General features: G+C 41.2%; 3 gene segments (V, D, J or C); 1 reads left to right on the top strand and 2 right to left on the bottom strand.

Moving 5' to 3' along the window:
- Nucleotides 1-16,553, bottom strand: part of LOC100695241 (Ig kappa chain V-III region CBPC 101-like) — a 201,447-nt gene that overhangs the window by 170,217 nt on the left and 14,677 nt on the right.
- The window catches only part of LOC100698964 (Ig kappa-b4 chain C region-like), a 51,391-nt gene continuing 49,827 nt past the window's right edge, over nt 14,990-16,553 (top strand). Inside the window, 1 exon segment of the C gene segment in view lies at nt 14,990-15,015. Within this exon segment, the coding sequence occupies nt 15,007-15,015 (9 nt within the window).
- LOC112843406 (Ig kappa chain V region 3547-like) lies at nt 15,869-16,351 on the bottom strand. The segment is given in 2 exon segments: nt 15,869-16,188; nt 16,296-16,351. Coding segments are annotated over 2 exon segments (372 nt in total).

Here is a 16,553-nt window from a genome sequence, read left to right as displayed (position 1 = left end):
AGCACCGCGTTTTTGTTTTTTGTTCTTATATTGTATAATTTTGGTCAATCCATGTGAATTATAACCTCAGTTTCCTGTTCTTAGGTGACAGGCCCTGCAGTGCAGTCTTCTACTGCTGTAGCCCATCTGCTTCAAGGTCACATGTTGTGCTTGCAGAGATGCTCTTCTGCATCTTGTTTGTATCGAGTGGTTGATTGAGTTACTGTTGTTACTGAGTTACTGTTGCCGTCCTATAAACTCAAAACTTTCAGACCATTCTCCTCTGGCCTTTGACATCAATGAGGTATTTTCACCTAGAAAACTACAGCTCACTGGATATTTTCTCTTTTTCAGACCGTTCCCCATCAACCCTACAAATGGCTGTGTAAAAAAATCCTGTCAGATCAGCCTGTCTGGCATCAACAACCATGACACTTTTAATTATCTTTCTTAATGATTCTTGAATTAATCTTCAGCAGGCTGTGTTCAACATGTCTACATGTGTAAATGCTATGAGCTGCTGACATGTGATTGGCTGATATTCGGATTAACAAGCAGTTTAACAGGTGTGCTTAATAACCTAATAAAACCATTCACTATGACTTAACTGGACTATACAGTAGTTGGTGCTGTGGTCTCAGATTGTATACATTTTCTTTTCCTGACACATATAGTTTAATGAGTATTATTTTGCTTTTCTCCATTTCACCAGTTTTGTAAAGTTAAAAAGAAACATATCAGATTTGATTTTTGTTTCTGAAAACAGTTTTAAACTTTTCATTAGCTGTCACAGTCCGGGTGAGCTGCTGGTAAATTTCCACTAACTCCATGTTCTACTGTGTCTGCCCCTGGGCAGAGCTGTCATCTCCTCACATGGAGCCAATCTGGAGCAACCTACTCAGGATATTTAAGACCAGCGTTGCCGTCTCTTCACTGCTAGTTTGTTAACTTACCCACGGTGTGTTAGGTCTAATTGTTGAATGTTGCCATTGTGTTTCTTAAATTTGTACAGTCTTAGTTCAAGCAGTATTATCAAAGTCATTCCTTTGATCCTGAGCACCTCTAACCACTTTGTGTTGGGGGAGGTTTTATTGTAGATACATCCTATCTGAAAGATCTGTTTCTTGTGTTGTAAGCTTCCTGCTTTTACGACCCTTTGGTCAGCAGGAGGTCTCACACACATACACATACACACACACACACACACACACACACACACACATTCCTACTTACATATAAAGGTTCACACACATATACATACAATGCCTTAGAACCATGTGGGCGTTGCTTTGCTGTGTTTTGTGTGAACTGTCTCTCAATAAAAGGCAGCGAGAGGAGGCCGGATTTGGGGTCATTTCCATGCGGGACATAGATGAGGCCTCCCTTGCGCAAGTAATCGATCGATCGCTGACTGTCTTGTTTTCATTCATGATGAATAAGTCTCTAGAATTAGCGGGGTTTGTGGGAACAGACCCAACACGGTGGTAACAGGCTACCATGCTTCATGCTCCTTGCCCAAGTCTATGAACTCACCTCATTTTTCTTGTGCTACAGCTCTCTGGTCACGCCACTGCTCCACTCTTCAGTTAAGATGGACATACTCAATGAAGTTTCATGCTCCGTCTCCTGGGAAGGATTTCAATATCACACCTGCTGCCCTCTTGCCACTGCTTCACACAGGATCACTTGGAGCTCAGGTCAGCCCATCTTTACTCTATTCAGCTCACCTGGACCTTCACCTACTCCCGTTAAAGTACCACCAACTCCACCTGCAACATAAGCCATACTCCTCCCAGAGGGAGTCTTTGCCCAGGGCGCCAAACAGGCTAGGACTGCCACTGCTTCTTACTGTGAGGCAACAGTGCTGCCGCATGATTTTTAGTGTGTGTGTGTGTGTGTGCGTGCGTGTGTGTGTCTGTGTGTCTGTCTGGTGGCTTTGAAGGACACAACACAGTTTTTACATCACTGTTATACTCATCTAAGCATTTATTGAGCCTTTGAATTACGGCATTTTCATCGTAGGAGAGGTCCGTTCCCTACAGGATAGACAGGTTTCATCAGATGATAAAAGTGATCACTCAGACCAGCTGTAAGTAATTTGAAATTAGACATCGCTCTAACTGGATAACTGGTCCCAGCTTTTTCTTGAATTTGTCATCTGTCTATAAATCCCAAAGATTTACATTTGGATCAAAATTCTAAATGTATTTTTAAAAATTCCTTATTTAAAGCAAACACCATCATCAGATTGATCCAAGTCTCTGCTGTATGAGCTCAGATGAACATGTCTTTCTTCACTGTTTAAAGTAGTGTGCTTCTCCACCACCATGAAACATCAAATGAGGAAATACGTTTTAGAAAAACGGTCTTCATTCTTCTCATAGAACTCATAGAACTACCACCCTTTTGTGAGTGTGGACGCTTCCTCTCTTTGCTCTTTAAACGCTTTGCTTCTTTTATTGATTTTTATGCTGATTTTTTCCCTTTTTTCATTTCATTTATTTATTTATTTCACACATGGTTCAACAGTGTTTCGTTTCCTACATACAGAACCTCCTTCCTACATACAGAACCGACTTTTTCCATATGAGCTTACCTGCGATAGCTTCTGGACACTTATAGATCATTAGGACTAAAGTGTTCTTAACAGAAACAGCAACATTTTTTTAGTTACCTTATCTTCAGCGCTCCGTGTGTCTGTGGTCTACACGCAGCTGAAGCCTGATTTACTGCGTCTGGACACCGAGCAGCCTCAATAGCCTGAAAAGGTGCTAGCCGCTAGGCTAACTAGCAACAAGACAGTGTTGCCAACTCCTCAGTAAGGAAAATCGCTATTGGTTGTCCTAAAAGTCGCTAGAAGTCGCTAAATGACGTCATCACCTAATTTGCATAATTGGTCATGCTAATGTAATTGTAACCTATGTTGTTGGAGAGAGAAATAACATCGTGGAAGAGACATAAAGTGAGTAAAAAACGTCCTAAATGCATTTAGAGTTTATTTAGAACTACAAATGAAATTTCTTTTAGCAATTATTGTTTTTTTTTAATGTCACAATTCCAACCCTGCTCCTTTACCCGGGCTTGGACCGGCAAAAGTGACCCGAAATAGGCACTCTGGTGGAGTTACTTTGTGTGTGTGTGTGTTTATAAGTAGTTTTAAACCTTGTGATCCACAAAACAGCATAAGAGTAAAAGAGTAAAAGAAGAACTGACTGCGTTACAGCACCCGCTGCTTGTTGAGAGTAAAAGCGATACGCGCTTTCATGTCTTTTTTTAGCGACTTTTATTAGAAAAAAAGTCGCTAGGGGGTCTGAAAACTCGCTAAATATATATTCGCTAAGTTGGCAACACTGCAACAAGATGCCTTCCCTCTCCACAGATGACTACAGGCACGTGCAGAGGGGGGGGGCTGGTGGGGCTTGAGCACCCGCCCCTTTCCTGATGGGTGCCCAAAGTGCCCTTTTGTTGAGGAAACTTTAAAAAAAAAAATTATTTATTTATTTTTTTAATGTGTGTGTGCGTGTGGAGTCCTGTCTGTGCCCATCAACAATAATATTTAACTATTAATCACAGTTTTGCTAAATAAAAGAATCTGGCTTGCATCAGTCACATGATCACTATTAACCAATGATCGCCCTTGACGGCAGAACGCGCTGGTTACGAGCCGGGAATGAGCTCATAAAGAGCACGCGCATTTTTTAGCGGTCCGGAGCTGTAGGAGAAACACAAATTAACTCAGAGACACAGACTGATGCGACACAACCAGTAAGTAGGTGTAGAGCGCACACTGTAGTCTATAGCACACAGGAGTATTAGCTCATTACGTACACGTTGGTAAGTTGTCTTGTGGCAACTGACAAACTGAAACAAACGAGCGTGCTGTGTGTGTAACAGCGCGACAAACATTACCTGTCCTTTTATTAACTGCACATGTAGTGCTGGTCATAGCTGCTAGCTGACTGTGTAAGGCTGTCATGGGTCTGTAGCTCTGTCACCGTTTTAGGGAACATATTTAGTTTTAAAGTAAGTTACAGGGCTTTTCCTGCCTTTCTGGAGGGATTATATTTCACTAAAAAACGATCTAATATGCATGTCCACATAATTATGCATTATTATAATTATAATATTTAAAAAAACACGCTGTATTTTAAAGAACATACATTAAGAAACAGATTATATTAGATTTATATTTTAAAATGCTGATTTTATAGCAGCAAAATTATTGTATCTCTACAGTTTAAAAATATAATAAGCTTTCTGCCTGCACAGAGTGGATAGTGAAACAAATGGAATCATCATAAATACATTATTTCATATTTATTACTTTTTTCCCCTCAGTGCTTTATTATTGTAGCTCTAGTAATAAATAATAAGGGAAGGATTCTGGATCAGCACCATGATGCCCATAGTATATACAGTATTCTGAAGGTCTAAAATGTCACTGTGTGTGTGTGTGTGTGTGTGTGTGTGCATGTGTGTGTTTTATATATATGGATTTTTTAAATTATTACTAATGATATAACATTGTCCAGACATGGCTGGTAAGGACATGAGGAGGAAACAGTAGGAGCTGTGTGAGGCTACTAAAGGCAGTGGATCCCTCAGTGTCAGGTTTCCTGGGTCGTTGACCCAGTGTTTTCTGTTTTGTCATGTTCAGTTTATTTTCACACCCATGTTTCTATGCCAGCCTGTCTATTAGTGTATCATGTTCCAGTTCCTTCTACGCATCATTAGTTAGACTAAGTTCAGCTGTGCTCTCACCTGTCTCCAATCGTTGTCATTGTTAGTCATGTATTTAAGCCCTCTGTTCCCTTCAGTCCTTGTCGTGTCATTGATGTTCCTGTGATGTTGTTCCTGTCGCGTGTTCAGATCAGTCAGCCAGCCATTCAGTTCTTCAGTCAGTCGTCCACTCAGTCAGCCATTTCAGTTCGTGTTCTGTTCATCCAGCCTGTTTTCAATAAACCCCATTATCCTGCACCGTGAGTCCAGCGTTTGGGTCATCCTTTCCTCGCCTCCGCACACGACCCCTGACACTCAGCAGCTGGATTACAAAGAGCACAGGTAACATTAACACATGTACCAGTTGTTGGAGACGTATTCCAGTATAAAAATAATAAGCACAACTGGAATGTTTTGCTTCTATATCATTTTTCTGTCATCATTTTATTATAGATTAAGTGCAAGAGTTGTTAGGTGTGGATAATTAAATTATAGTTTATTTCAAAAGCAAGTTGTGCCTTGTTCTCAGATAGACAGCAAGTGGAGAGTGATATATGAAATGAGGGGATGGAAAGAAGAAGAGAAGCAGAGTGATTCACAGGCAGAGCCTAGTTTATTTCTCACAGTTTTTTGTTGCCTTGTGGTTCCAAGCGCATTTTGTTATGTTCTTTGCATTTTGTTATTATCTCATGACACTTGTTTAATCAGCTACCATCTCTCCTATGGACTTTTTAATGTCTACAGTCTCAGATCAGCACAGCCCTGCCCTCCAGCACTATCAGCAGCAGCAGCAGCAGAAACCTCTCAACAGCAACATTGTACCCATCAGGTAAAACGTAGGCTACGTTTGCTTTGCCTTGTCGCCACCTCACAACAGTTATATAGTATGATGCGATCCAATATTAGATTCCTGATGAATGTGTGTTGTTGTTATTCAGCCTGGTTCAATGCCCCTTTTTAACTTTGAGCACCCGCCCCTTTAAACGTCTCTGCACGGCCCTGGATGACTACCACAGCCTCCTGCAGAAGATTGCAGTACTGGAGACAAAAATTCATCGCTTAGAAGTAAACGTGGAGGTAAATGGACTGTGTGGAAATGAAACAACCTTGTCAATGATTCAAAACAATGGCGATGAGCAAGCTAGTACTTAGCTAAGGAGCACAGATAACGGTCGTGTCCAAATTTATGGGCTGCATCCTCCTGAGGACCCAGCCTTCGCGGTCTACGTGGGCCGGGTCCTCAGAAGGTCGGGTAGGCCGGAAGTAAACTGCTGTGGAATCGGACGGTCTAGCCTTCTGATTAGTGTCACCGCTGTCTTGGTGGAGTTTAATAAACTCAGCCATCTGCTCCTTTCCTATCTAAAATATAACAGGACACTGGTGTAAATTCTCGACCATCTCACACTTCTGTTTAATCAGTTTTCTGTTTGACGTTTATTCAGCTGTGTGAAAACCAAGGAGGAACCCACCCGGGGGATTAATAAAGTTTTATTTTATCTAATCTAATCTAATAACTTTAATCTCAGCCAAACCGATTTACTCACGAACAAAAAAAACACTGAAAAGCAAAATAACATATTCGTAGACTATAGTTTAACCTGAGTAGCGAAAGTCCGCGGTGATCTGAAAATGATGTGCCGGGAGTTGTGCTGTTCTCCGCGGCTCTAGTGACCCTCGAGCTCTTGGCTAGCTATCGAGCTGGTGGGTAACAGACGTCTCCAAAAAAGTCGAAGCACTTTTGGAAATATGCAATATCTTGATAATCTGAGCAGATATTTGAAGTTTACACACCCACATTCTCGCCTGAAAATATGTTAAAAGTTTATTTTGTGACCCAGAAAGATTAATAAGAGTAATTTCAAAACTTAGTAGCGGCCGCCATTGCCGGAAACTGGAGTTTGGCTGGGCCGCGCTATGAATTCTGGGATATGGTGGGCCATGAAGGACACACCCGACCCATCCTTCAAATTCGGGGAAAAGGAGGACGCATTTGTCGGCTGCATTCGGAGGAGTCTACGAATTTGGACAGCCTTCGGCATGTCGCTGTGATGTAATTGGTCTACAAATGCGTCCTCAGGAGGATGCAGCCCATGAATTTGGACACGACCATTATGACTAAGAAAGAAGACTCTGTGCATTATAATAAATCCTCAAGCGATAACACCCCTCCATCCCCCCCGACTGTCTAGGTGCAAAAGCAAGACATAAATCATGTCTCTTTCAAGGGGGAGGACGTATCACAGGCAGGGCACAGCGAGCTGAAATCTCTGAAACCGACTGGCCTTACGAGATAGAGAAGTTCTTCTACCCCTGTATACGGGAGGAAACAGGACTGGACAACCGTGAATAGGAAGGTTAACAACAAACCTCCAAAACAACTGAATGTGAAACTGAAGAACAGATTTGCTCCACTATCAAAGGACCCTGGATCTCTATCGGACAACCATCCATCTAAAAGTAGCAAAGTAAGGACTGAAAATCTGTTGAAAAGTAAAAGGCCACAGGGAAAGCTAAAGGCCAGGCCTGAAACTCTGATTGTGGGTGACTCTGCCATAAAGGATGTACAAAGGATGTGCGGTAAGAACACTAAAGTCCTCTGCTTTCCTAAGGATATGGTCAACAACCTGAAGGAGAGAATTCTTCAAATTGCAGATGAATATCCAACTGTGACAAACATTGTTCTGCATACAGGGTCAAACGATGTGTCCAAACAACAGACGGAGGTTCTGAAACGGGACTTTACTGGATTATTAAATACTGTAAACCAGGGGTCGGCAACCCTGGGCACGCGTGCCACAGCTGGCACGCGAAGGGTTAACTGATGGCACGCTCGGTGGGCCGATGATTTTTTTTTTTTTTTTTTTTGGTAGCGGTATAAACAATGAAAGGTGGTGGATTGGCCAGATGCTGGCCGGTGTGTAAAAATAACTCAGTTGTTTGGTGGTGGCTATGGCGTAGCTTCCACTGATTCAGTAACATTAGCAAGTGGTGGAGGCCAGCAGGTGGATGAGGGAAAGGGGAGGCAGGAGGAGCAGAGACCCGAGGCAGCCGCCGGTCCGAGTGTGAACTGAACTTCAGGTAAGAAGTTATGACCTGCAGTCTGTCTGGGTCAGATATAAACCAAGTTTAGGTGTAGTTTATTTTCATTGTGCTGACTTTTTACAGTCAGTTACAATAACTTGTACTGCGTACTAGCTAGCATGACGGAGTTTTCATCAGCATTGTTGTAGCGAACTTTATTTTATTCATAAGGTTAGTTAGTAGAATTGCCAACCGTCCCGTAAAAAGACGGAATCGTCTCGTATTCAGAGAAAATATTACGCGTTTCGTATTGAGCTTAAAAGGAACGCAGTTTGTCCCGGACTTGAGCTACAATGGAAAAAGACACAAAGCTGGATTTAATCTGTCGTTACGCTGCACAGCTGCCTCTTCTTCTCTCCCCCTCCCCCTCCTGTTGCTACTTCAATCATGAAACTGATCAATGATCAGCTGATCGGCTTTTCTGGCGCAAGTCCCGTCTCTCTTGTTTGAGGGGGGATGTTGTTAGCTTTCCACATTCCGACACTTCAAAAGCTTCAGGAGCTTTCCGCTCAGCACAGCATCAGCACCTGGGTCTACATATCTGTGTGAGCAGATTTTCTCTCACATGAAGAGTGTCCTCGCTTAGCCGCTTGGAGACCTGTGTCTCTGAGTGGGCGACCAGAGATCACATTAACATGTGTATCCCTGTATTAACAAACATGCCATATTGGCACAGTTTATTTTACTTATCATTGTTGTGAGGAGACCATAAATAGCATTTGTATTTTCTGTTGTACAGTTCATTTGCTGTCATGGAGTTCTTGTTATTGATAAAAAGTGTCTTTTTTATGTTTCGAAATAGCTGGTAACTATTTGCTGATAGCTGCCAACATCTGCGAACAAATATAATTCTATAAAGTGGTTCTATATAGTGTGTAACTGTTAATATAGAGCGTTATTAAATTTATTGCTAATGCAATCATATGACACACTGACCTCTGAGGAAATTTTAAATGGCACTCGCCATCAGAAAGGTTGCCTACCCCTGCTGTAAACTCTCTGAATGCAGCTGCCTTCATCAGTGGACCTGTACCGCCCGTCAGAGGAGGAGACGAGAGATTCAGCAGGTTGTTTGCACTGAATAAATGGCTTATATCAGGATGTGCTGACCACTCAGCGCATTTTATCAACAATTTTAATATTTTTTGGGAACGCAGGCATCTGTTTAAAGCAAATTGATTTAATTTTAACAAGTCAGGGGTGAAACTGTTCACCTCCAACTTGTTTTATTCCATACGTCATCCATCTGTGCTTGGTGCCAAGGCTGAGATAAATGAGGAGTTATCTCATAAAGAGGAACAAACAGTACTGCAAGAACAGACAAAGCTCAGCAGAAACCTTGAGGAGGAGCTCCATCTGCCCCCACCCGGGAAGAGCCTCAGAAAGGAGAGACATCTGAGGCAAGAAGAGGGGTCCCTACTCGCCTCCAACTCTCTCAACAACACCAATGACCAGGACCAGGGACCACGACCTTCCCCAGTCCCCAAACCCCTGACAGGCCATCACCCTCCTCCCCTCCCTTTCTCCCTCCTCACCACACCTGAAATTCACTGAGGAGATGATGGAGCGGGTCAATGCTGGACTCAGATCTACCCCCGGCCCAATCCCTTTTTGTCCCCCATAAACCCCCCACCAGAGCAGCCAAAGGTTCACCATCAAGCCCCTCCCCCAACAGAGCAATCGAAGTTACATTGCCCAGCCTCGCCCCCCTTAGTTCCTCCTTACCACCTTCATGCTCTGTCTCCACAGTCTGATGTGTGATGTGTGGAGGGTCCGGGCTCCAAGGATTATGGCAGTGGTGACTTTTCCCAGGAGAAGCTTGGACCCTGTTTACTAGAAGGTTTTAAAATTTCTGTACTTTTAGGTGACAGAAGGAGACATGTGGCCTGGTCAAAACACAGAGAGCTGCACTCTAAAAGATCTTTAAATATAGTAAACATGCCTTGTGTGCCACAGACTGCTCCCAAACACGAGGGGGCAAATAATACCTCTAAAACACTTAAGTTGGCTTTATTAAACGTTAGATCTTTAGCTGGGAAAACATTTTTAATTAATGATTTAATCACTGAGCACAGTGACCCCCCCTAACTACAGTTTTATCAGTGAGGCCAGGGTGAGCAGGAGAGGAGGAGGGGTTGTTGTCTTATTTAATGAATCATTTCAATGTAAGCAGCTATCTCCTGGAAGTTTTCAGTCTTTTGAACATGTGGCTTTACAGCTGAAGGCCCCATCCAAAGTTGTGTTTCTTAATGTTTACAGGCCTCCCAAATACTGCACAGACTTTTTTAATGATCTCAGTGAACTGCTGTCTGTGATCTGTGTTGATTTCGACTGTGTAATTATTGTTGGGGATTTTAACATCCATGTGGACAACCCTCAGGACAATGGGACTAAAGACCTGAGTAACACTCTGGGCAACTTTGGGCTGACTCAGCATGTAACAGAGGCCACACATAATAGAGGACACACCCTTGACCTACTGATCTCCAAGGGCCTGAGCATTTCAAAGGTTACTGTGTCTGATGTGTGTCTGTCCGATCATTACTGTGTTTTCTTTGAAAGTAAAATTTCAGCCCACACAAATATGTCAACAGCAGTGATCATCAAACGGTGTATAACTGAAAACAGTAGTGAGATCTTTAACCAGGTCTTCCCATTAACACCTGGCCTGTCCAGAGGTTCAGATGGAGGAAAACAAACCTCCAGGTTCATTATGACATCTATAAAGAGAAACTTCACAATTATAATTTACACCTGAGGAGTGCAAGGAGGTCCTACTTCTCTGACATCATCACCAAAAACAGTCATAACGCTCGGGTCTTATTTGCTACAGTTGACAGGCTAACAAACCCTCCTGTGTCAATAGCAGATGAACTTCATTCGACCATGGCCTGCAATGACTTTGCCAAATTCTTCACAGACAAAATCCAAAAGATTAGACAAGCAATTGGTACATCAACAGCAGATTCAGGATATGTACTGTGTCCACCGAAAAACTGTTTAAACACCATGAAACAGTTTCACCCTATTAACACCAAAGACCTGGAGGACATCTTAGGTCAACTGAACTCCTCCTCTTGCTGTTTAGATGTCCTGCCAACAAGATTTTTCAAAAAGGTCTCAAAGACTTTGGAGTCAGACCTGTTACAGATCGTCAACCTTTCTTTAATGTCAGGTGTGTTTCCAGAACCACTAAAAACTGCTGTAATTAAACCTATACTGAAAAAGGACAATCTTGACAAGACACAAATGAACAACTACAGGCTGATCTCAAATCTCCCATTTCTAAGTAAGATCATTGAAAAAGCAGTTTCTCAACAGCTCAATTACTTCTTAAAACAGAATAACTGCTATGATGCCTTCCAGTCAGGTTTTAGACAGAACCACAGCACTGAAACCACTCTGACCAAAGTGTTTAATGACACATGTCTGAATACAGACAGTGGAAAAATGTTAGTCTTAGTTTTACTGGATCTCAGTGCAGCATTTGATACAGTTGACCACAACATATTACTCAAACGACTGGAGAACTGGGCAGGTCTTTCAGGAACTGTACTAAACTGGTTCAAAACATACTTAGAAAACAGGAAATACTTTGTATCAATAGGTAACTTCACATCTGAGCGGACAAGTATCACATGTGGAGTTCCCCAAGGTTCCATCTTGGGACCCCTTCTGTTTAACATTTACATGCTCCCACTGGCACAGATTATAAAGAACAACAAAATAAACTATCACAGCTATGCAGATGACACACAAATATATATCACAATGTCACCAGGAGACCGAGGCCCTGTACAGGCTCTTGGTAAATGCATTGAGGAAAATAATGACTGGTTGTGCCACAATTTTCTCCAGCTAAACAAAAACAAAACTGAAGTAATAGTCTTTGGAGCCAAAGAAAAACGATTACAGGTCACCAGAGAACTTCAATCTATACACCTAAAAACCACAAACCAGGCGAGAACTTTGGGTGTAGTGATGGACGCAGACCTAAACTTAGAAAAACACATTAGGACAATAATAAAGTCAGCTTACTATCACCTCAAGAATATTTCAAGGATAAAAGATCTGATGTCTCAACAGGACCTGGAAAAACTAGTCCATGCATTCATCTTTAGCAGGCTTGATTACTGTAACAGCATCTTTACAGGTCTACCTAAAAAATCAGTCAGACAACTACAGCTCATTCAGAACTCTGCTGCTAGAGTCCTCACTAAGACCAAAAAAGTGGACCACATCAGTCCAGCTCTGAGGTCTTTACACTGGCTGCCTGTCCATCAGAGGATAGACTTTAAAGTTCTGATGCTGGTCTATAAAGCTCTGAATGGTTTAGGACCAAAATACATCAGTGACCTCCTGATCCAGTATGAACCTTCCAGATCCCTCAGGTCATCTGGATCCGGTTTTTTATCAGTTCCCAGAGTCAGAACCAGACATGGAGAAGCTACATTCAGCTTTTATGCTCCATATATCTGGAACAAACTCCCAGAAAGCCTCAGATCAGCTGAAACACTCAGTTTATTTACATCCAGGTTGAAGACTCACCTGTTCTCAGCTGCATTTGACTAAAGCACCAAATCCACACTGTTTTACTTTTAAGCTTAAATTTTAAAACTTGCTCTTTTTTTCCCCATTTTAAATCATGCTTTTTATTCACTTTTATAAACTTGCCTTGACTTGACTTGCCATAGAGTTCAGAGAGTCAGAGAATAAATGCAGAAGATCTGTGAAGCTGCTGTGGCTGCACGTAGTGGCTGAACACATTAATAAGTAACTTCATTTTAATGATACTTTTATCTATGGTATTGTTTACTTACTTTTCAGAAAGTGTATCAGCCAGTGTATCAACTTTTTAAAAATTTGCAAAACTTTCTCCACCATCAAAATTGCAAAGTTTTCACTGTGCTATTATTAATTTTTGATTTTCACAATAATTCAAATTTTATAAAAGTAAAGCATTATGGTGAGTTTATCTAGAGATTCTAAGTAAAAATATAAGTAAATGTAGATAAAATATACAGTATTCTGTCTGATTGTCATCCTGAGGTTTCAGTAGGGATGCTTCCCTCATGATGAAACATGTTTCTTGTGACATTTTGTAAGAACATGGATTTACTAATTACTTATTTTAATATTTTTCTAAAAAACAGTTTTTTTGATAAATAAACTTATTTGAAGGCCATCAGGGAATAGCTCTCTCCTTTTAAGAAATATTTCTTGGCATGAGTTTAGGTCATCATAAGCTGCAAGTATCAATACAGCAGACTGCAGTATGTGAAGGCCTCAGTTAAGATTGGTGGCAGCTCCAGGGCCAGAGAGATCTTTGGGTACTAATGGATGTGTGAGAATTGAGAACTGTTTTAAAGGATTAAATCAACAACGCCTTACAACAAGATGTAATGAGTTTATTAAGTTCAAAGGTTCCAGGTGTCGAACTCCAGGCCTCGAGGGCCGATGTCCTGCAGGTTTTAGATGTGTCCTTGATCCAGCACAGCTGATTTAAATGGCTAAATTACCTCCTCAACGTGCCTTTCAGTTCTCCAGAAGTCTGGTAATGAACTAATCATTTGATTCAGGTGTGTTGACCCAGGATGTTATCTAAAACCTGCAGGACACCGGCCCTCGAGGCCTGGAGTTCGACACCCTTGCTTTAAAGTGTCAGTAGTCTTTCCTCAGTGATGTAAAGGGACAGATTTTGTGTTTAAGTCGAATCCTGAGTCAAAGTTTCTGAACAGTTGTTTCTGGACTCAGAGATGTCAGCAGTAAAAGTATACTTACAGCTTAGAACCTCTCAACAACCAAGATCTATAACAATAAGAATGAATCTGTCATTAATTAAGGTGCTTTCATTTTGTTATTTTGGTGCGTCCTCCTGATAGGCTGATGGTGTGTACAGACCCAGTAACTACTTGAAGGAGGCCAACAGCTGATTTAGCTGACTTGAGCAGAGGACTCCATTCCAGTTAAGGGAGAAAGGCTGAAAGGCTGAGTATGGGAAGCTGTGGGAGAGCAGGCTGAATGAAACACGTTCCTTTGATTCACACATAAAATACGCGTGAAAGGAGGGATTTGTTAGGAATAAAATGAAGTTGTTTTTGTGAATTTTATATACACTTTGCAATTGTGCTCATTAACAGTTGGCACTCAGTGTAATGAGGGTCAAGAGCATCAATTCAGCGCTATAATTGAATTGAATTATTGAGACTGACATGTTGAGTTGCAGAGGGATTTGCAAATATGCTTACACATCATAACTAGTTAAAGTCAGGGGGATATTTTTCTGAGCCAAGGGAGTCTGAACATCATGTCCAAGATGTAGATAATAATTAGAAAACAACAGGCTCAGAATTGCTGGATAATATTAATACAGCAAGGTTAGGGAGCGAGGTGTTTTTCTTTCTCTGTCTTCTTCCAGGAAAAGGAGCAGATGTGAGATGAGGTCAGACGTGGATGAAGTGCAGAAGAAGATCCAGTCGGGAGACGGCAGGACCGGGCGCCTCATTTCAAAGGAGAAGATCATAGTCATAAGTCATAATAAAACTTGTTTTTGTTGTGGTATAAAACTGTATTGCCCCGCCTGTGGGGTCATCCTTTTTGTGAAGCAGAGCGTTGACACAGTTGAACATCTCTGGGAGATTTTGGAGCGATGTGTTAGACAGAGGTCTCTACATGTTTTTGGAGAATGTCCTTCATCCCTCCAGCAGAGTTCACAGTCTTAGTCTTGCTGTTCAGTGCTGGATCAATACCATTGTATGTTTGTGTCCTTTGTCAATATATATGCATCTTTGTATGGAGTGGATCAGCCAGTTTATCAGAGCATCAAACACAAATATATCTAATTTTTCTTTATTTTAATATAGTCTCTAAAAATGTAGGAAATCAAGAAAGTCTTAATTTACACTGATGCATTTTAATTAACATTTAAAATTCAGGAAATTGGGTCAACTGTGTTATTCTTAGATTTTGATATCATAAAAAATTCCCAAGACATTAAAGTCAAAAGTTTTATATTCCAAATAAATTATTTATTATTTAAATGTGATGCACTGTAATATTTTCAGTTTTCACATCAGCTGAAAAAATGATACAAACAGTGAATGATTTTGTTGAGTTTGTTTGTTTCAGAGTCAGAGAGCCGTGTCTCTCTACAGTCAGAGGTTTTTGTACGGCGCCTCAATGAGTTTGTATCACTGTGGTTCAAGTTCGGTGGAGGAACCAGACTGGATGTTGGAAGTAAGTTCATTAAACTGTGTTTATTGGAAAATCTAGTAAAAGTTTATATGTAAAATTAATTCTTAGACTGCTTAGATAAAAGAAAATGTTTGTTTTTTTTGTTTTACAATTTTTGTATTCATGGTTCTCCTGTTATATCATGGTGGGTTACTTAGAGCAGACTTTTTTTCTTGTCTAGTAAAGTATCCTGGGAGGAATGGTGTATTTATCACATACATGTCAATAATAAATGGACGCCTCCATCTGCTGAAGAAGCTCATGTGTTGTCACTGAAAGCTCCTCAACAGGTACTGGCTGTATCTCATGGTGAGATTGTTTCATCTGAAAGTCTAAAGTGCAGGATGAGCTTTGAATCTCAGAGTAAGGGCTGTATATATGTGACAAATATGTCACTGCATATGATTTGGATGTTATTTATATGTAGTTATGATCATATATGATTTATCATGAAAGCAGCTCATGACTTCTGTTTTTGACACTGAGTCGATATTTTTTAACCTCAAATTTATGTTTAGATTATTTAAAATAAAATGTATTTTTTATGTCGAGCTGTATGATATTTAATGATTTCATTTTTATATCTGTTAACATAAAGGTCTTATTTTACTGATAACTGTTAATATTTAACAAATCATAGATGATATTATGGCGGCTCTAGTATGAAACTGAGATCAAAGGTCACAATGAGTGACTTTGAAATAGTAAGCTATTTTTAGATTGGAAGCAAACATGTGTGTGTGTGTGTGTGTGTGTCCTCAGTGAACTGTATCAGTCTCTGCAGTATCTTCCAGCTGCAGCAGTCAGTTCAGTTACTGTTCAGTCTGACTGAGGAAGGTTTTTGTATGACTGTTTTTCACTGTGTGAACTCATACCGACTGGTATAGTGAACACTCTGACAGTAATAAACTGCTGCATCTTCAGCCTGGACTCCACTGATGGTCAGAGTGAAGTCAGTGTTTGATCCACTGCCTGTAAAACGAGCTGGAATCCCTGAATATCGACTGCTAGCATAGTAAATGAGGAGTTTAGGAACTCCTCCATCTTTCTGTTGGTACCAGGCTAAATGTGTGGAGCCAAGAACATCCTGACTGGTCCTACACTTGATGCTCACAGTTCTTCCCACAGCAGAGCTCACTGCTCCAGGCTGAGTCACTGTGATCTGTCCTCTGGACTCTGAGGATACAGAGACAAAAACATAAAGCAGCTTCATGGTTTTGTGGGCTTCATTTCAGAGGGACAGATGTTGATAGAGGAGAGGAGTTTGATTCTCTGGACTTTACCTGTGAAGCAGCAGCAGAGGAGAGTCCAGATGAGGACGCAGATCAAAGTCATGTTTTTGATGAGGAGGATTTCTGTGGCTTCTGTTGTGATGAAGGACAGCTGTCAGTCATCCAGTGTTCAACTCTCAGGACTATAAACTCTCCCAGAGCACTGGAGCATGGTGCTGCTGATGCAAAGTGCCTCTCTATGGAAATGATCTGACTGACTCCAGCAGGGACTTGGATCAGTCTGATGAAGCTGTTTGTCATAAATGAAGA

Source organism: Oreochromis niloticus, linkage group LG22 (genome assembly GCF_001858045.2).
Source record: "Oreochromis niloticus isolate F11D_XX linkage group LG22, O_niloticus_UMD_NMBU, whole genome shotgun sequence".
NCBI lineage: Eukaryota > Metazoa > Chordata > Actinopteri > Cichliformes > Cichlidae > Oreochromis > Oreochromis niloticus.
Note: the sequence above shows the minus strand (reverse complement) of the source record. Positions and strands in the feature narration are given on the sequence as shown.